General features: G+C 44.7%; 1 protein-coding gene across 2 annotated transcripts in view; it reads left to right on the forward strand.

Annotated features, from left to right (window-relative positions):
* LOC144941811 (neuronal PAS domain-containing protein 3-like) overlaps window positions 1–21,977 on the forward strand; it is a 200,359-nt gene that overhangs the window by 84,344 nt on the left and 94,038 nt on the right. For both annotated transcript variants that reach the window (XM_078868276.1, XM_078868277.1), the window contains exon 2: window positions 11,784–12,028. In XM_078868276.1, the coding sequence (XP_078724402.1) occupies window positions 11,784–12,028 (245 nt within the window). The remainder of the gene's footprint in view (window positions 1–11,783; window positions 12,029–21,977) is intronic.

The raw sequence follows: 21,977 nt of genomic DNA on the forward strand, positions 1-21,977 counted from the left end.
AGCAAACAAGAGAGTATACATTCAAAATATTGTTTGACATTACCTTGAGAAAACTGCGATGTTAAGGTCAGTCAGTGGATAAGACATTGACATGTGCATAACTGGAGTGTGATTTATTGAATAGTTAGGATCTGGTATCCCTTCCTCTCCCGACTTTGAAATCCAGAAATCGCTTTGCCCACTTCAGCAATTGTTTCTTGCTGTGGTTGTCCCACCTGATGACGGACGCTTGTGTTGCGCCCGAAACGTCGTGATTTAATTTATTTTATTTTATACCTACGTGACTTTACCGAAAGAAGTAAAGATGATAGGCCAGAAATCATTCTTTAAAAATAAAGCCCACGTTCCCATGCTCTCGTCCTCAAACTAAACTGAAGCATTTTTTATTTTTTTATTTTAGCAGGTAATGCCCACTGGCTTATCGTGTGGAAATTTATCGCAGCCAAAAACTGTAAATGCACGTTTCTAAATTTGGAGGGAAAAACCCGAGGGCCTGGAGAAAAATCCACGCTGGCGAGGTAGTGAACATCTCATATTCATGGCACCTCAAGAGCATAGTTGACGGTTCTCCAACCAATCGCGACGCCTCGGTGGCTATAAGGTGAAGAGATGAACTGTGGTACAATAAGATCTACAACAACGTCAGCTGGGGTTTGTCCAAATTGTATTGGATGCGAGGTTAAGGAAACATTTCTATTGATGGAGTAATTGTGGTTGCACAAGCTTGATTACAATAGTGAATCACGACATTGTGTTATTTTTTTTGTTACATCTGGACATGACCAAAACATGTACTCATATGTCTCTGTCTTGTTTTGGGAGTATGTTAGGAAGCACAGCTTTACCGAAGTAGAGTGATGTTAATTACCGTCGCGTGATATGCTCTATATAACCATTTAAACTTGTTTTCTAAGTGAGTGTAGCGGATTTCACGAAAATAAGTCTTAAATATATCTGACCAGTCCTGTTATAAATTGGGATGGGATAGGATCTCACTGCATTGTGAAATTGTTTTTTGTAATTGAAATGAAAAAAACAAGCTACTGAGTTTGTATGATTATTGTTATAGCCTGAGTATTTTTGTATCCAATTGTGGAGGAAGGAGGGTGTTTGATTGATCAGGTGACGGGCAGGAGAAAATTACTTTCTTGATTTTGAGAAAACTGAAAATAAAAATGTATATCAATTTTGGGTTTCATATTTATCGGTACGCTTCTGGGAGGTAGACATCTGATCGTGCTGATGGAGGAGATCACAAAACAGTGGAAATGCCTGCCTCCTTCTAGATGGTTCGAGTTAAATCCCTCATTAATGATACCCCAGTGAAGTGGCATATAACGTGAAAATGTACAGTAGCAAAATACTTGAAACGCAAGTTTCCATTAAATCATACTTCAAACTTGATTTTCTTTATTCACGTTTTCTAACGCATGGTGGACACCGATAATACTAAACGTACTGCCGGAAATTACAGAACGTACACGTCTTGAATTACAGAGCCTGTTCTTGGAATTTTGCAGGGGTTGGTCGTTCTTTCTTTATTAAGCACTCGAGGGGTAGCGAGGGCGAGTGAGGAGGGTCGTGGGGGGGGGGGTGTTTTCAAAACTTTACTAGAACTATTTTTTTTATTTTACTAGGTAAGGCCCCTCTTAGCCATAGAGTTATTTTTCAGAAGCGACCTGACCGCCACAAATGATAGCTCAACGAAGTGGCTTGTCACGTGGACATTTATAGCAGCCAAATACTCTAACAAACCCGTTTATTCTAAATGTGGAGGTTAAAACCGGAGGGCTCGTAGAAAACTCCACGCGGCCACGGAGAGAACGTGCGACCTCGAAATATGCAGGCCTCAGGGTTGTGATCGAACCCACAACCACCTCTATACCAGGCGAGAGGGTTAACATCTAAAAAAACTGTGGTGCCCGATTTTAACACTCGCATTCACCCAGACGAGCAACAAAGTATGCATGGACGAGGAATGAGTGGTCAGTTAAAAAAAAATCCTTTCATATCATCAGCATGTAATGGATCTGGTAATGCCAGTCCCTTGCAGTGTTTGGAGTAAGTCCACAATTGATGTTTGGCTTAATTCCAAGGAGTTCATGCTGCCGTATAAAAGATGACAACTATGAAATTACTTGTTTTCATGAATGGTCAGGGATTCTAGAAATATAATTTCCACAGCGACCAGCTTGGGGAGTATCGCCGTTTAATTACGCTCGCTCTGCTTATGAGAGTGATTTGGGGAAGAATCCCACTGATTAAAAACATTCGTCATTTCACAGAAGCCCTTAGTGAAAGTTGCTTCAATACGGCTATTCTACATTACCAGTGACACGTACTCCTGTCTGTCCAGCTCCATATTAATGGGTGTATACGTGCGTCAACTTTGGGTAATGATGGGAGCAAGGGGAGGATGTCTGACTTAATGGGATTAAATATATCATCCTGAATTGTGGCTAAACATCCAAATAAGTGACAACGGGGCGGTGGGTGTATTTGTTTGCTTCTGAACATGATGAAGAGAATATCTTCACGCGTATAGATACATTTCTGCCTGTAAATGCGTTTCGGTTCAACCAATCGAGCGTCTTCTGAATCACAAATTGCTATCGCCGAAGGTTCAATTGAGATGGCGAATAGCGGCAGAGAGAGAGGAGGCCAAGCTCTACAGAATGCCCCTGGATAACCCAAACCGAGGACAGCTAAATCCCATCAGTGCAAACCTAGGCAGTTCGCATGTAGTAAATACATTAGTTGTCGCATACAAATAAATTGTTCTCCCCCCCCCGCCGCCTGGCCCCCCATAAGCTGCGTGGTGGAGAACATACATTTCGACTCCACTTTGTCAAACAAAAACCTTTCACTCATCAGAATAATCACGTGCCATTCAATGTTCTCTTAGCGTTGCGCGATAGAAATTGAGTTGATGGGGATTTGCGTATTGCTCACCGCAGGCTCTGCCTCTAATGGAGCTCGATTGGTCCCAGCGAATTACCGTGAGGGTAGCTGCGTTCCAAGACACAAAGCCACAGCCTTGGCGTATCATTTATATTCCGAGTTTAATAACGAAAATCGGTTGGATAATGGCAGTTGCCACCTTGTTCTGCTTTTCCCAGGACATCCTCTTATTGAGGCAGATGTTGTCCTGGGAAATCTGTAAGTCCTCCCAGGACATTAAAAGTCCTGGTTCTTGTCAGTCGCGTTATAATACACCATTCAATAAATTACATTTACACGTAGTTCTGCCCTCTTGCGGTATTATTATTATTCTTGCCATGATATGCCGCAGTGTTTTGTACCTCCGAGGTGGCAACCCTCGTCATAACTCGAGCAGGTACCCACAGCGGTGCCAGGTTGTGAATTCGAGAGACGGAGGCCTCCGGCAGCGATGAGGAAAGCAATGCCTTTATTCGCCGAGCGATCTTAAAAAAAAGTGGTTTTCAAATGTTTTACTATTTTGAACCACAGAACCTCCAACAGGTCCGTAGACCACGTCCGACGGCTTTGCCGACCACAAATGTGGTCTGCTGACTGCAGATTGGGAACCGCTGGTCTAGGGCAGGGGTCGGCAACGGAAATGACAAGAAGGGCCATGTTTCTCGAATTCTGTAAAAAGAAAAAAACTCAGTATTCCAAGAGCCGCAACGCACGTTAACACGAGACGGTGGTGGTCCTTAATTGATAACGTCATGAAGCAGTTCATGAAGAGCCTCACGCGGCTCCGGAACCGTAGGCTGCCCTCCCATGGACTAGAGTATCAGCCAGCGTCTGAATTGGAGGGTGACAAAGCTGTGTAGAGCTCCAAACAGGAGATTTCAGGAGTGAGGGAGTGGGGGAGGGGCTGTTAACTACAGCTTTCATGTTTGCGGAGCTGATAGTTGCTTCCTGTCGTCCAAAGAAACCCACGGGGATATGTGTTTCAGCATGAAATGCACCTGTTAAGTCTGCCGGTGTGGAAGCAGAGATGCGTATGTTTTTTTTATGTTTTGAAACTGTCGGGATGTTTGAAGGAATCTCAGAGAGGGGGTTGTACCCACTGGGTGAGCCAGCTCTTAACTTCGGATTCTTCAACCAACTGGTGACCAATTGCTTCCAAGTCTTAGAGGAAGTTTGCACGGAACTCACTTGCCGATCGTTCAATGACCACGGAGGCAGGGCCATTAACAAGCTATTCCATGTTCCGTTGCATTTTTAAAAATTAAAATAACCACGGTCATCTTTAATCGGGTAGAGATTGTAACAATTATTGGACTGTGTCGGTGTTTGCACAGTACGCTCCGATGTATTTTCGGATTGTAGTGTGCGGTGTTTAGTTCCTGAAAGACTTCGCAGTATGTGGAGCGAAACGTCGAACAACCTGCTGGAGAACAGAGATCTTACGTTTCTCCCGGTTTAAGAATTTTGCGAATCTGACCAATTTATTTTAAGTGCACTCTAGTGGATACGAGCCATGAAGCTCAGATAGGTCTTTAGAGGGTCGTAGACCAAACTAGGCCAGACGTGTGGGCTGGAGTCTCATTTGGTTTCAGCGAAGGGTTGAATATCCTCGGTGAACGGCTTGAGATTTGCCTCTGCTCCGTCAAGACGCTCACCTCACGAGTCCATGGCAAGGTGTGTGCGCAACGTACGGCTCACAGGCCACGACTCGACAGTTAGTGTGTGCGGTGGGGTGAGGTGTGGGTACTCAACCTCTTCCAAGATATGTGACCAGCACGGAGCGGTTATCCAACAAAAAAATATCATAATAATTGTTTTTTTACCCTTCTATCTGGCAACAAAACTGACACCTTTTTTTTACAAGGAGTCATGTTTACATAGACCACAATACCTGCAGTCATAATGCAAACAAAAAACATAACTCTGATAATGTGCACTGTCCTTGATGTTGATTGGTCCACACCCGAGACAACTTTCCTTAGAGCCTAGTCTCACATGGGTTGGACCAGATGACGCCAAAAAATATCCCCTGGTGGTGACCATAGTCCAGGAGTCGTGGAGTAAGCAACACACTGCAAAGCTTCACCATTACCCCTCACCCTTCGTTCATGGAGGCGTGAGTCACTGTTGAAGGGTGGGGGGTGAAACAAAAGTAAGAGAGACGATGGCCATGTGGTATACGTTAAAACCATGTCTACGGAACCGAAGTGGGGCTTCCTAATAGGTTGTTGGATATTAAGGGGGGGAAATATCGATCCTGAGACGCCGTCTTATGCACCGAGGAGATATGAGTAAAGTCTCCATTTCCCAGAATGTACAGCCCTCCAAGGATCAGGCAAGTGAGACTGTTTAATGAGGGCAGACCCTTGCTCCCTCATGGACCACATCGTAGATTTGTTTTAGGTTGGGGGCTGTTTGTCCAATGATACATTTCAAGCAATAGCGTTGCACCAAGTGGGGTATATTTTGATCAAGAATAATTTCCGTAATTTCGTAATAATCTACAGCCCTTTGCGAGTCCACTGATGGATGGAGGCCTCCCCACGCTGCGTAGGCCATGGGGGTCGTTTGACCATACTTCATCATGCTGGTCAGTGTCGGCTGGTGGGATGCTGGGTGGGGTACCCACAGTTCAGATATCGCTCACCACTGGTGTGTGTTTATCCTGAGCGGGGATCAAACTCAGGGCAGAGGCGTAGCTAGGATATTTTGCGCCCGGGGACGAACTATAAAATTAGCGCCCCCCACTCCCCAAGGTTTAATCACATTTTCCTATTACATCGAATAAGGAATAACAATTTAAATTTTAATGAAACATTGTATTTAAAGAAGCAAATTTATAGAAATGATATTACATGGCTCACTCAGTCACTGTCGTAGACTGGTTGACATAGTCTACAAAATAAATGTTTTTCTTTATTTCACTGTCGCAAACTGGTCAATCACGTAATTAACATCAGTTTCCTCCAATGTTTCTCTTTCAACGCTAAGAAGAGCAAGATCGCTGAGACGATCTTGTCCCATTGAAGCCGCAAATACGACTAAATAAGTTTCAATTTGCTGAACGACCGCTCACAGCTTGCAATTGAAACTGCTATTAATACAATTTGCAGTGAAATTCGCAAATTCGGAAATATGTCGTCTCCATAAAACACAATAAAACCAAGAAGATCCAAAGGAGTTTCTGGTAGAACTTCATTCCGGTTACTGAGCAGCATTTTGCAATCTCCAATTTCTGTGAAAAGTTCGTGGCCATTGATGTCGTTGTCATAGAAATTTCCAAAATCTGTGCAATTTCGACGAATTGCATCGACATCTGTGTCGGATAGAAGAGTTTTGACGTCCAGCAGAAATCCAAAATTTGTGTTCAGGTCTTTTAGTCGTAAAAACCGTGTTGACATCTCCTTGTAAGCCTCATTTTGGCGCCCCTTTACTTTGGCGCCCGGGGACATATGTACCCCCCTGCCCCCCCCCCCCCTAGCTACGCCTCTGACTCAGGGCCACCAGTTCCATAGCGCATTGTGCTAACCGCTGCACCACTGCTCCTTCGCCTCATCGTAGTTTATATACCACAGCGTACGTTTTGTTTTTATGCATGCCAGACTTTTTTAAAGCCTTGGCTTGGATCGTTGTGTTTCCACACTGCTGCAGTTTTTATGGTGGGTTTTGTAAAACAATTGTAATGCCCAAGGGCTTTACAAAACTTATTTTTTTTACAGCACTTTTATCGGCTTAGAATTTGAAAAAAGTTAGTTTCTCCAATGGAATGGCTGACAAAATCCCCGCAAGCCGCTCCACAAAGAACGCCGGCCTTGGGCTCATTATTATTTAAACTGCAATTCGGGACCTGCAAGCTCTGAAACATGTCCCACTTTTTATTCGTCTTCGATATCTTTCCTTTTTTTGGTTCTCCGGGGAATTACCCTGGTTGTTGCAACAGCTTAAGACTGTTGTTTGTAGAGCACCGGTGGGACTCGAACAAATAAATGCGGACGCGCGTTATCTTCCTGATCCGCTTTATGTATAAAAACAATATATATTATGCAACTTTTTCCTTTCAAAATAAAAATCTAAAAGTTTGTGCAGCGTTGGCGGCACGCGAGCATGCCGGCATTGGTGCAAATTGGACGATTTTGAATGATGCGAGGCAGGAGGGAAACCGCCGAGAGACAGCCTGGCTTTTAATTTGCCGCGTGTGCCCAAGGCACTGGGAAAGGATGTAAATGTATGAGCGCCGAGGTCGAGGGACGTTGTTTTTGCCCCCCGCTGTAGCTCACCTGCCCGTGGCTTACAGCGGCGGTAAGGCGCTGTGCTAGCAAGTGTGCGCTTACCACGCACCCCTTCGCTGCCAAACACCACTCGCCCCCGCGAGCCGAGTGTCGCGAACGTGTTCCATGGGCAGCAGACGCCACCGCGGCGCTTGAGTTGCCCCATAACAGCTGTAATTTGTTATCCGGCTCTCCCTGGGAATGTGCAAACACATCCGTGAGCCCACGCGCGTGCTAACTCGCTCGCTCGCTCGCTCGCCCGGACGTTTCAAACGAACGCTCGCCCGAATCGGTAACGGGCGCCCACACACAGTTATCCCACGTGCGCACGCGGCTAGGTTTGTTAGGCACGCAAATGCACGCGCGGATTAAATGCCCGTTCGACTGGGAGAACAAAAAAAAATCGTGTTTTTTTTAAACGTTTTGCGAAATAACGTGGCGTGCTGTTCAAGCGCATGGCCCTTACACTCCATTATGCCGTTCAAACAGCGCGTTAGGGTTTTTGTTTTGTCACCAAACCACGCTCCTCGCATGCACGGGCTCGAGAATAATGTCGTGTTACGGTGGTTCGGCGTAGCGCGAGCGGATCGCTGCATTTTGGGCAGGTGGTCGCGGCGCAGAGGGAGGGAACCCCTTGTGCTCCTAACTGAAGGGCAGACGCGCGGATGAAAAATGAGCAAACGAGAATACCTGAGTGGCATTTGGAGGCCAAAGCACACCTCATTCCCCGCCCCCACCCCCCGTAAAAATAAAACCACCATCACTTTTCAAGCGTTGTTTGACCAGAAGTCACCGATTCCAAAGATAACAATGTAGCATTATCGATGAAGATTGCCCGCCTTTCAACGAATTCGCACGCTCTGAACATGTGCACGCGTGAAACTGAGCGGGGAGGGGGCATTTTTCAACATTGGGCATTTGCTCAGTTGGCTGGCACAGTGGCAGCAAGAGCGAGGCTCGCACGCACGGCCGCCCACGACCAAAATAAATAAATTACGATTCGGCGGAGATAAGGCGCGATTTAAACCATCTTAAACCGTGACAGACTGCAAAGATTTAATTAACTTCTGCTCCCTTGCTCAGGGAATCCATTTCGCTCATTCAAGCCAGCGTGGCATAATTAAGACGGCTGATAATACGCGCTTGATAGCGGAGTCTTGCGGACAGTAGCAGATGGGGCTTGTTCAGCCACGGCTGGAATTGGGCCCTGTAATTGATGCTCCCGGTGTTTCTGAGCGCCGTCGCCTGCCTTATTTTTTTGCACTCCCTTCGCCTTGTAGCGGCGGGATGTTTTTTTTTCGTTGCGTTAAATTATAATTAATGTGTATTCTCAAAGTGCCAAGGCGATTACATTACCGGGAAGGTGGCTTTCTGCCTGGCGTTGTCCCCCTTTACAGGCACGCTCGAATAATTGTAAATGTTTTAACCGGGTGGTGAAGTAAACAGCTGTTTTGCTAACACCAACTTGCATCGCGCATTCGGGTTTCGAAATATTACGCAGCGAGTTTCAGCACGAATACATTTCGTATTTGCTTCCGCTTGGTAATTGCCTCAAAATGCAGCGTAACATTTTACACGCACTCCCAAGCCGTGTCTACTTGATCGTGAGCGCGCTTTCGTCGGTGGATGTGTGAATCGCCTTGTCTCTTGCCCGGCAAAGGAGCACAGCGTGGGTTATCGCTATATCTACATATTTTTTTACGAAACAATTTTTAACGCTCTTTCAAACCTTGCTTGCGTCGCTGCTTCCGTGTGCTCGGCTGAGTCTTCCGTCGCAAAATCGCTGCTCCCGATGGCTGTGCGGCACACACCGACGTGATTAAGGGCTTCTGGCAGCGAAACATCTGTGCCCTGCCGCCCGCCGCAAAGTCATTACCGTACTTTGTCTGGCTGGCTTAGGGGGGTGCGGCTAACACGCCAGGCAGCCCAACGGCGGAGTCAACCGCGGCGTTTTGTCTTGGGATGAACACACCAAAAAAAATAGACACCCACCGTCAAAACGGCGATTGTACACAATTGGCACTTGTTAATTGGATAAGTCACTTTGCGGTGACATGCGTACGCTCGTTGTCGTCAAATGGATTTTCAGCTTTTCAACCGATTTACATGTAAAAAAAAAGTACAGCATGTCTATCGGAATTTTCATATTTGGTAAACGTAACCTTTGCTGTGATATTTCATTAAAAAACCTTGTTATTGTTAGAGCTGGGGCATTGAGTCGGTTAAGTTTATTTAAGTCGATTAATCGTTTGAAATTACCATCGACTACTTCTCTCGTGGCTTGGGGAGTACTTCACGTATAAATTAAACCCTTAACATTTTTTTCCAAGGTAAGGCCCACTGAGCTATGTAGCTCTTTCTCAAAAGTGACCTGGCCACAAATGATAGTTCAACAAAGTAGGTTGTCCCGTGTTTATAAAACAAAGTGCATTGTTTAACTAGTCCATTGATCATGGCTGATGATGATTATCTGTAAATATCTAATTTAAAAAATGTGTCTGTGGTAAAATGTAACCTTTCTGTTATATCATTGGTTATGATGGCAATATATTTTGGAGATAAATGCCAATGTCGATGTTTTCTATCCACGATGTAAGGGCTTCAGGAGTTTGATTTGGTGTAGTGTTTTTATTCCTCCATCTATATGGTCCATCGTATTGGTTGCATGGCCACCATCGCATTGTGGCTTGTGTCTTTAATTGTGTATTCATGAAGTAGATGTGCGCAAAATGTAACATTTGAGAAGGATTAAAGAGCACTTGGCATTTTGCAAGAGCGAACTAGAATTGCTTAAGTGATTATGTTATACTATGGGAACCTCATTTGCCAGTAAAAATATGATAATTGGTTCTTTACCCTTCTATCTGGCAACAAAACTGACACCTTTTTACAAGGAGTCATGTTTGCATAGACCGCAATACCTGCAGTCATAATGCAAACAAAATAACATAACTCTGATAATGTGCACTATCCTTAAAGTTGATTGATCCACACCCGAGACAGCTTTCCTTAGAGCCTAGTCTCATATGGGTTGGACCAGATGACGCCAAAAGGCGCACAACTCAAAGCACATTATCAGAGTTATGTTCTTTTGTTTGTATTATGACTGCAGGTATTGCGGTCTATGCAAACATGACTCCTTGTAAAAAGGTGTCAGTTTTGTTGCCAGATAGAAGGGTAAAGAACCAATTATCATATTTTTACTGGCAAATGAGATTCCCATAGTGTAGATGCTTGCCCCGAGCTCTCATACTCTGATGGTGCATTGGCTTTGAGTCGTGCGCCTTTTGGCGTCATCTGGTCCAACCCATATGAGACTAGGCTCTAAGGAAAGCTGTCTCGGGTGTGGATCAATCAACTTTAAGGACAGTGCACATTATCAGAGTTATGTTCTTTTGTTTGTATTATGACTGCAGGTATTGCGGTCTATGCAAACATGACTCCTTGTAAAAAGGTGTCAGTTTTGTTGCCAGATAGAAGGGTAAAGAACCAATTATCATGATTATGTTATGTATATATGTGTATGTTTAACTTCTTTCGCACCGTATGTAGCCAACCGTGATAATCGGAGGTGAATTGCTTGCGTTTCTCTCGATTCGAACTATCCATAGAAATGATTAGGCCTAACGAGTGCTCGTGACCGACTCATGTGCTCTGTGTGTGTTGCCAATATCTGAGATTGTCCATGGCAAAAGGCGACATCCCTGCACATCATGTGTCTTCCCTTGAACCAATTGCAGAGCTCACTGCAGCCAGCGGTGCCTCCTGCACTGGCGAGGTGATGTCAGTGTGCAGTTGCGGAGCAGGGCTGCATGGAATTAATAGGCCTCCATTAAGCTTCAGAGTAAATGGCAATGGGCCTGGCTACTAGTTCGGGGAGAGTCAGCCCATTTTGCCTAGTTTAGGGCAAATTAAGCTTTTCTTTCGACACCCAAACGCCGCTGCTGTCTTTGCAAATATTACACAACTAGGATTTGACATTAGTGGAAATTAGACCCATGGTGTATTTTTTTTGTTTGAATAACTATGTTGTTTATGGTTCTCCCTTGAAAAAATATAATTACATGCGAACCTTACATCTCAATAGCCAGCATTGACTTGGCTCCAAGGACAACGCTGTAATACAAGCCGTGTAATTTTATTTCCACTGGCATGTTTCCTTCTCTTGCTTTCCCAATAAACCCATTCCCACCCACCCATGCTCATCAACCCATGCCCATCCACACATTCTCATCACCCTATTCCCATCCCCATCCACAAATCCCCATACACACATCCCCATACATCGATCTCCATCCACCCATCCCCATAACTCCATCCCCATCACCATATCCCCATCCACCCATTCCAATCCACCCTATCATCATGCACTCTAACCCCATCCACAAATCACCAAGAACGTATCTCGATCCACCCATCCCCATCACCCTTTTCACATCCACCCATCCCCATCACCCCACCACCCCATCCATCCCCATCACCCAATCATCCCATCACTCCATCCCCATCCACCCATCCCCATCACCCCATCCCCATCAACCCACCGCTAATGTCCGCGGGGGGATGGGGGTGCAGGCTGCAAGCGTTGCGCAAGGAGAAGTCGCGCGACGCGGCGCGGTCGCGACGCGGCAAGGAGAACTTTGAGTTCTACGAGCTGGCCAAGCTGCTGCCGCTGCCAGGCGCCATCACGAGCCAGCTGGACAAGGCCTCCATCGTGCGCCTCTCCATCAGCTATCTTCGCATGCGAGACTTCGCCGGGCTTGGCGACCCTCCCTGGCTCGACGCCTGCGAATCCCCGCCGCCCAACACTTCGGTCAAAGGTGAGAGTGCCGGAGCGTGCTTGGCCTGTCACGGCTCGGTCGGTCGTGGTAGCACGGCTCGGATTGTGGTGTTTGATGTTGCCATGGGTGGTTTGTTTCCGTCTGTAATTCTTCCGGAGTTTTGTGGGGTTTTTAAGCGGGGCGGGGGGGAGGGGGTTTTGTGGGTAGACAATTTAAGCAGATATTTTACTGTGTTTGGTATCAGCTTAAAGAAGCTTTCATCCAGCGGCAGATCAACTCCGGCTCATGATGATGATAATGCGGTATCGGTGTGATGTCGGAACTCTGGGAGAGCAGTGTTTCACCCTGTGTTGTTCGAGAGCCGGTCTGCAGGATCTATTTTCAAACAACATCAAGTGACACTCTTGTCCCCACACCAGGAGTAGCACTTTCCCACCCTGCTACAGACAGAAATGTTCAGTCATTAATATTTTATTCTCAGAGCTGGAATTTCGGCAACCAAAGTGCCAAATCTAATGACGCGATGATGTTTTTGTTGCATTGATGACTGGGCAGAGGTAATCGATTCCCTACACTTGAGAAGTTGGTTTAATCATTGGTGGCTGGAACCAGGGATTCATCCCTATGACATCAGTGGTGCCAGCCCAGTGCACTGACCTCTGAGCCACCCAGGCAACACAGATGTTTGCTTTTTCATTTTCTAATCTTACGTTGTATAAAATCGTCACAATTCGGAGGCCATGAGTACATTCTGTGGGTTTTTTTTTACATTGTGTGTCGTAGCACCTCGAGTGACTGCAGGGGTCACGTGAAATAATAACAACAAACAAACTGAAAATAGTTAATATGCAGAAAGATTCGTGTGTCTTGAGTGTCGGACTCGATTTTAATCGACGAATTGATGCATTGTTACAATCTTCATGAGCATTATTATCGGAATCACCATCATCATCCCCCTCAGTGTTGTTTGGCCTTACTGGTTGATGCCTTTTTAAGCTCCTTCCACTTTATTGAATCTCCTGTATCTGTCATCTGTCTTATCCTTCTGTCCCCTGATTTTATCATAAGGTTTTGCTTATTGGCCTCCCACCCCCTATATGCTTTCTATCTCCTGACCGCCAATGGATAACTGCTTTTGTCATTGAGTCTCAACCTTTCTCTTGCCATTGCCTGCCCGAGTCTACTTATATTCTTAATGGTGGGTGTGACGTATTAGATTGCTGTTTGTTCTTGCGGGGCCACATATCTAAGTCTTCAATTTATTTGGGTTATTCCAAGCTTGAAGGTTCCATTGGATTTTTAGGGGGATTTATATATTCCTCTGTTTACACTTTGTAGGTCTTGGCGCAGTGATATGAGAGTCGAACAAATATATATCGTTCAGTGGTTTATATTTTAGGATGCTCCAGAGCCATGCATCTATTAATTGTGGGGTGCACAGTATCTGTATGGCTTATGCTTTCTGTGGTCACAGCCAGGGCTGGTCACAGACTGCAGCTTAGGGCATCAGAATTTGAGAGTTTTCACAAAACAAAATTCACTCTTTTATAATATCAAGATGTGCCTTGCCCGTTTTGGGTAGCCATTTGGGGGGTTTTGGTTTCTGTATTTTTACTATCATCACCTTCATTATGATGTCCTTGATATCCAAGCTGATGGTTTTTGTTTTTATTTATATTTCACCAAGATCCTTTTAACCTGCGTTATCCTTTATAAAGTATATGTCAAGCATCTTAAGATGTGGTTGCACTGAGACACTGCACGAGTTGAAATTGTTTTCTATTTTACAATTGTTGAAATGCAATACTGTAGCACTGCGATAAATCGTATAGGTCATTTGTTGATTAAACCCACATTTAAAGACTAGAACCGAAATCTTAAAAAGATAAAGTTAATAATGGAGCGTTTGACATCAGCCATAGGTGACGGTAAAATAGTAAATGGAATTCATTAAATATTCAAAGAAGATCCCCAAAAGCTAACAAAAAAACAGCCCCAGGCTCCCCTTAAAACTTAATCCGGCCCTGTTCAGAGGTATTGCTGGTCCAGAATGTGCCCTTGGTTTGGCCTGGAAAGAGAAAGAAAAAAAAAACAGGGGGCTGGAAAAATATGTGAAGAGTGAACAGATGATCCCAGTGGAAGTGTTAATGAACAGAGATGTTTCACTCACACTCTATCGGAGGGAAATGCATGCAGGTTCTCTGATCGTCAGGGGAAGCATTGAGGTCGCCATCTGGTCCGGTGTAAAGACGTTGCCTGGCCCTATATCCGCTGTGAACGTTCAGAGTCCTCGTTGCATCACTGTACAGCTGGGGTTGACAAGAATGTGACACGTAAATGCATTTCATTATTTAAAGGTAGCAAGGTATAAACAATGTGCTGCTCAACCGTGTGCGCCTTTATACCGCCGTTTTGGACAGAGAGAACACATTTTGTATCTATTTTTATTTTATATTGGCCCAAATGTATTTAAGAAAATCGTTTTGGGAGAAATCTGTCCCCTGCAAGTGTTTTGCAATCAGACCAAGATGAATCACATCGTCGCCCGCATCTACAATGGATCATTAGCTAAATTCTTGCTCGGGTCAAAAAACAGGCCATCCGACAATTACCAGGCCTGTTCATTGAGCAGAGACGATTCATTAAACCGTGCTGCTACCTTTATCCAGCCTTACATCTCTCTGGCAGGTTGCCCTTTTGCAAAGCAGAGATCGTTTTTTTTTCCCCCTTCCCTCAGTGAATGTGTTGATTTACCAGGAGTGTTTATACGTTCAGTTACAATTGCATTGTGGTGGAGCAAATGTTGAACAATGTATTAGCACGCAAACTGCTGTACAGACTGGGGTACTTCATTCCTTTATAATTGGAGTTATGATGTTAATGGCATCAAATTAATTAAATATTACCAAATGCACATACAGTATAGCAGTTTGTGTTCTAAAAATGAATCATATTAAGAAGGGACCGCTTTAAAACAACCCCTGAGCACAGATTGGGCCCTCAATGGGACTGCATAACGAAGCTCTCCACAGTCGGGCAGCGTCTGCCCTCCTTAACCCCTTGGTCACACTGGCGCCCAATCTCTCCACATGTCAATCTATCCAACTGGCCCCTGCTTTCAAATGTATGCTATTGCTTCTTTTTTATTTACATTGAACAGGCTCCCAAATTTATGTGGAGCGATCTTGCGAATAACATCTGGTTGTCCAGCAGCACGTGTTTAAGGAGCCTGATGTTTCTCCTTGGTTCTTTCGGTAAAATCACGTAGAAGGGAAATAATAAAAATAAAACATAAGAAACTAATTCTCACGACGTTTCGGCCACAATGCGTTGTGGCCGAAACGTAGTGAAAATTATTTTATTATGTTTTATTTGTATTATTTTATTATTTCCCTTCTACGTGACTGTACCGAAAGAACCAAGAAGATGAATCCCTGCAGTCACGAAAGCTTTAAATCGAAATTTGAGCTTGATGCTGTTGATGAGACCCAGAAAGGTTGAAACAGGTTAAGATTCTGCTTTCTTAAATACACGCTGATTGAAAATATTGCTCTGGAAAGCCTGAAGGCTGATGCACTGATGGCCTATTTTACTAATTTTTACTCATGTATATTTAAATATTAGATTCCTCCTCTTCTTATCTCCATACATCTTCAAGCGCTCAGCCCATAGGTGACACGATATTATTGCTGCGACAGACCACATTGCATTATTGATAAGAGGGTTTGTAGAGCTTAACATGTGAGGTTAGGGTAGTGGGAAGTCTCGCAGTGAGAGCGTGAATTCTCGTGGTTTGTGCCCTGCGCTACGAAACCCAGAGACTCGAATTTAGATTCCAGTTTAGTGAAGTCCGGTCAATCAACCCCCATCACCAATGTGGCACAAATTTCCAGACCTCTGTTAACATCTGGAGCGAGTCCTTTCTGAATTGGTCCTGGGCCTGTATTTGGTCCACTCAGCCTGACCCAGTGTGAACAAAAAAAAATCAGCATTGGTAAGTCAAATGTGAGCAGGCATGGGAATTGGCCTCACCACCCCTTTGTGTGCTGCCCCAACCTGAATAGGTGCTCACGAACAGCATTTGCCCCGACAGGCTATATATATATACCACACGGGAGATCTTAGTATTATTTGAACCTTTCTGCCTATCCACTTTAATAAAATGCTTGCGATGGGGCTGGATATCACGTGCTTTCTAGACAGGGCAAATGTGCTGACCCCATTGAACTGAGCTGTTAATCTTTCCACATCTGTGTTACGGACGAGGCAGTTTGATTGTCTGCACATGGGGGCGAACGAATTAATCAAAGCCTCCCGATTCAGTGGCAAAGCAGCATTTGTTTTTGGAGAGTTCACGAGTAAAACAAACATTACCTAACCTATTCTAAGTAGCCACATAATGACTTGTCCGATTAAAATATAACATGTTTTTTTCACGTGATGTTAATAAATCAATAATTATATTGTCAGAATATATATGTACACACAGGGTGTCTGGGAAGAATATCCAGCCAGGTGGCTCAGCAGAAGAGTAAGCGGCTTGCACCCAGGAGGTGATGATTTCAAATCGTGGTTAGGGGGTTGACTCAGCCCATCATCCCTCCAGGGTCACCAAAATAAGAACCGCTTTGTAGGGAAGACAACATTGGTTGTCCTATGGAGAGACTTTCCCCTGCCATAGGGATGAGGAATTTCCACCACTGACTCAGAGCTGCAAACGAGATATGAGCAGCGCATCATTGCTCATTTGAGCAGGAACAACAGCTGTTTCCCTGTTGTTGCTTTGTTGTCAAGATATCATCGACTGTCAAGGAAGGTATAATTACGCAACAGTTGATTGTTAAATTTCGATTTAAAGCTTTCGTGACTGCAGGGATTCATCTTCTTGGTTCTTTCGTTAAAGTCACGTAGAAGGAAAGTAATAAAAGAATAAAAATAAAACACAATAAAATAATTCTCACGACGTTTCGGCCACAACGCAAGCAGGTCCGTCGAGGCGACAGACTCTGTCGCCTCGACGGACCTGGTTTTCACCTGAAGACGGCTGCTTGCGTTGTGGCCAAAACGTCGTGAGAATTATTTTATCGTGTTTTATTTTTATTATTTTATTACTTCCCTTCTACGTGACTTTACCGAAAGAACCAAGAAGATTAGTTGATTGTTACTTCTTTTGAATCAGGATTGTATCGTACGAATTGCAGCCCTGTAAACCTCCGCATCTCTACCACGGAGCTGGCGGCACGTATCGAGACTTCAGGGATTCCCAGGTTCGCCAACATCATTAGTATTATGAATGTTTTACTACTAATACTACGCTCGTTTACTGGGGGAAGTTTCACAAAGTGTCGTGGAATTTTTTTCAGGCATGTCCTGCCAAGCTTCCAGCTGTGATCAACTCATTTCAAATACCTCTTGTTATATTCGCTGTTGAAAATCACTTTCGCTTGTCCCTCGAAACAACTAACAGTTTGAAGAGAATACAAGTCGCAAAAAATAAACACAAACATACAAATAGATGAAGGAAATAAGAGCACATTGCATACGTACATACATTCCTGCCGATTTGCCAACACCACACTGGCAAGGCAGCAAAACAACAACAATAACAACAGTCCCAGACCACACCAAAACAACAACCCAGTCCCTCGATCATATTGCACATTAAAATAATAGTTTATTCACAAAGGAAAGCATGCTTGTATTTGTGGTCATTGGCGTGGGCTTGCGCTGCCTGTTTAAAGTCTACATTATAAATGTCAGAGCAAGTTTATCAAAATGTATGGGCACGCGCGTATTGTAATTTCCATATTCCAATTAGGATTCTGTTTCTTGCCAGTGTCTTGAGGGGAAGGGATTTTTCCTTAATCCTTTGTTATAATGAGTGTGTTTTTATTTCACGTGAAATGGATGGGTTTCACCCAAAGGTGTAGAGCGAAACGGGTGTTCTCTCATTAGAGATTTTTAAAAATGTATTATATTTGCTTTATATATTGTAAAGTATTTACAATGACATTTCTGTTACGAATATGAAGTAAAATAAATGTCCGTCATACGAACAATAATTAACAGTCTTTCGACAATCCACTGCTGAATGAAGGCCTCCCGGCACCGTGCCATTCACGGCGTTGCTGGACTGTGCTTGGTCAGTGCAGGTTGGTCAAGCGTCTGGGACCGGTTCACGGTCAGGAATTGAACGAGTGTGGCCGTGTTCACAGTGCGGTGCGCTAAACCACCGTGCCACACTGTCCACAATAAAATATTGGACATTACATGTCCTCCTTTGGTTTTCGCACCTCTGATGAGCACGGTCGGATACGTACGGTGCAAAAGAAGTTTACCATACGCACATGCATGCTTACGTGTGCAGAATATGTACCAAAGAAGACCGACCATCGCGGAGACTAGTGTTGCCACCCCACAGGTACAATAAACTGGGACGTATTATAGAAAGAAGAAAAAGAAACATATTTGACAATACCACGAGAAGAACTGCATGTAAACCCAGTGTCCTAAGTGGTGTATTATTATGCAAAATGCCTCCCCAATGGCCCTGGAAGACTTACAGATTTCCCGGGACGGCAATCTTACTCACAAAGAGAGGACGATCCTGGCAGAGCCAGGACAGGTGGCAACCCCAGCGGAGAGACGAAGCGATGATATCAGCTCATGCGTTAGATGGATTGTGGCATCGGGGGATCACGAGGCATGGTGCACCACGTGGGCAGGCCTTGCATCCTGCGGAGAAGTAGAAAATGGATCGGTGCTCACCGTGGGTTTTTCGTTTTTAAATGTTGCCTCTTGTTTTAAAATGCCCTGTTGACATCTTTTTTTGTTTAATCACTTGCACAATGCAATAACAATCGTGGACAATCGCAACGTTGGAAAAGCCACTGCAACCAACTTTGCACGTTCTCCCTGAACACAAATCATCTGACTCAAACGACTGGCAGCATCGCGTGTGCATGCGTGTCACAGTGGCCAGACAGACCCTTTATTAAGGAGCTGTGTTCCCGAATTGTAGTCTACTTTTACTCTTCACTCAAGAGGTGATCAAGATGTTAGCCGATTGGTGTCTGAGTTACCACGGCAAAGCATGTAAATCATGCGTTCAGGTATTATACGTAAACACCTCGTCGTTGTTGTTGTTGTTGTCATATTCTTGGTTCTTTCGGTAAAGTCACGTGACTTTACCGAAAGAACCAAGAATATATGAATCCCTGCAGTCACGAAAGCTTTAAATCGAAGAAAAAAGTTGTTGTCATACTTTCCATAAATTGCATCCCGATCGTCCTATGGGCATCATGTCACGAGATAAATTATCCACTGAGATCGCTCGCAGAGCAAGGTACAACCCTTGGTGTTGAGAGAGGAGCCCGCGGGAGCAGATATCCCAGAGCTACCTGTGAGATCCCATCAAGTGACCCCCGCCCAGTAGAATGAGCACTTTCCAACCCACTCAACGTACGCGAGTGACGTTTGTCGCATGGCGGTGAAGCCGTTATATTCATTGTCAGAGCTGGAATCGAGACAAATAAGGAACAGAATCAAATGTATTTTATGTGCAGTAATTTGTAAGCAGGCTGAAACCACAAACATTATTTATCAATCATGTGGTTAAGCCACGATTCAAAGTGCCATTTTATCCAACTGTTTTTTTTCACCCCTCTCTGTTACCTGTGTTGCTCTCGCTCTCGCTATGTATCTTGGTGAAATCTGTCTGCTAATATGTCTGTCTATAGTTTTCTGGTTAGATTTTATGTCGCTATTTCATTATACCTGATGATGATTGCTTGTGTTGCAATCGAAACGTCGTATTCTATTATTTAATTTAATTTATTATTTTATCTTTAGACGTGACTTAACCAAAAGAAACAAATAATAATTCCTGCAGTCACGAAAGTTCTAAAATTAAGATAGTTTTTTTTTACTCTTTTATCGTTTTTACTGTAATAGAATGTGACTATATAATAGCGTTTAAAAAAATAAAGTAACAATTTTGTGGATTCATGCTGGGAATCACATTTAGAGACGGCGAATGAAAGACACGAATTACAGAACATACGCAGTTAAATGATGGACGTAATTTAAACTGTTGTGAAAAGCCAATGGGCTCAGGCAGAAACACGTCGCTTGAAAAGTTGTGGAATGGAACGCGTCCGAGAGTCGCGTCCACCACGGAGATGGAGCTATGAAATCGGAATTTTTGCGCGGTTTTCGAGGTGGACGATTAGATCGTGGGTTCGCGAGAGATGGCGTCAAATATGGGGCGGCCTTCATCCGCCGGTGGATTGATTGTGACCGATGATAGTTATGATAAGTAAATAATATTTACGAAAACAATAATTGGTAGCATTTTTGCCGATGGTAAAAACGTAACCTTTGAGAAGCATCAACAAACACTTAGCATTTTTAGCAAAAGAAAATCTGGAATTGCTTAAATTAATAGCGAAGAAGGTTAATATAAGGTGGATTGTAAATGTTGGCTGACGATGAGAATGATGATGACGATGAGAAAGGCACTCTGTAGATACATTTCATTTACACTCGTCGTCCCGCGCATCTGAAAACTTGCGCAGAATTCCAATAGCGTGTGAATTGGGAGAGAGAGAGAGAGAAAAAGTAAAATTTTATAACTTTTACATTTGTCGGAATATTGGACGGCCTTGCTCTCGCACGGAATGTCACGGGCTCCTTAACAGCAGATGGAACAATGCACAGCTTAATGTCCCCTAAATGCGCCCAGAAATCGAATGCAATTCAAATCACCCCTTGGCTGCAGCTTGCCACTAAAAACATATAACGCAGGAGCACAAATAGCACGGTTGCCAATTTGTTTTGCCGTCCTACTTATGGTTTTTGGTAAGTGAGGGGCTGCGGGGAAGATTAGTGAGGAAATGCGTTGGCGGGAAGGTTTAATTACGACGCAAATTAGGTTGGGTTGTCTTTGGGAGCGTTTTTTTGCGATGCTTTTTAATACATCTCACTGATATTTGAAAGTGAACCAAGAAGAAGAATACCCCAGCTCTGCAATCTCGGTTTAACGAGGCTAACTTAAATGCTTTTGGACGTTTGCGGTGAAATTGCAGCTTGCCGGTTGCAGCATGATAAATGCCTTCACGAATAAGAGCTCACGGCATATATTTATCTGCAGGTTACAAAAGAGCATATTGGCAAAAAACAAGTTAATACCTTCCTGCATTTGGAGTTTCAATTTATTAGACGTGAAAAATAAGAGTTTTTTATTTTTTACATTTTCATTTCCTTTTTTCTTTACGAGCACCTCAAGCAGCCTTCATCTACCAGACACTCACGAGCCCCGTTCCAGACAGACGCACAGATGGCTCATTTTCCAATTTCTGCCAGGCGCAAACGCGACGGTGCCCCAACAGCCAGCACCGCACAGGCGCCGGGACAATCGCCGAATAGAAGAAGCCGGCGCCACCCCCTCCCCCTACCCCACACCTCACAAAATATCCCCCGCGACTGCACCGTGATAGAAATCCGATCGCCGCGTCTGCCCGAATCGTCGATTTGTCGGGAAGCTTTACTATCAATCGGGCCCTCACGGCGGCGACAGATGCGTAATGCGCAGCAACGGCGGCGTTGGTGGCAGCGGCAGCAGCAGCAGCGCTGCGCGACGGATGCGCGCCGAGAGAGGGGGCTTGAGGGTTGCTAAAACCCACAGCGGGTCGATGCAACTCTGCTGATGTTGCGTCTTCCCATCGATCGTGGTCTGCCATCGATTTGCAGTGGGACGCGTGTATTGCACCAAGGCCCTCGGTGCTTCCAAACAATGGTTAGCCGATTCGCTCACCCCTTGACCCCGTCCGCCTCCACCCATTTCCCCGATCACGCCTAACCCCGCATACGCTCACCGTGACCCATACTCCCCCTCCCTCCCCCCTCCCAGCTTGCTCGTACCCACTCAGCCCCTCCCATACCGTCCACCCCATCGACCCCCACCGACCTGCCCCATTCCCATCCCCAG

This window comes from Lampetra fluviatilis, chromosome 25 (genome assembly GCF_964198595.1).
Source record: "Lampetra fluviatilis chromosome 25, kcLamFluv1.1, whole genome shotgun sequence".
NCBI lineage: Eukaryota > Metazoa > Chordata > Hyperoartia > Petromyzontiformes > Petromyzontidae > Lampetra > Lampetra fluviatilis.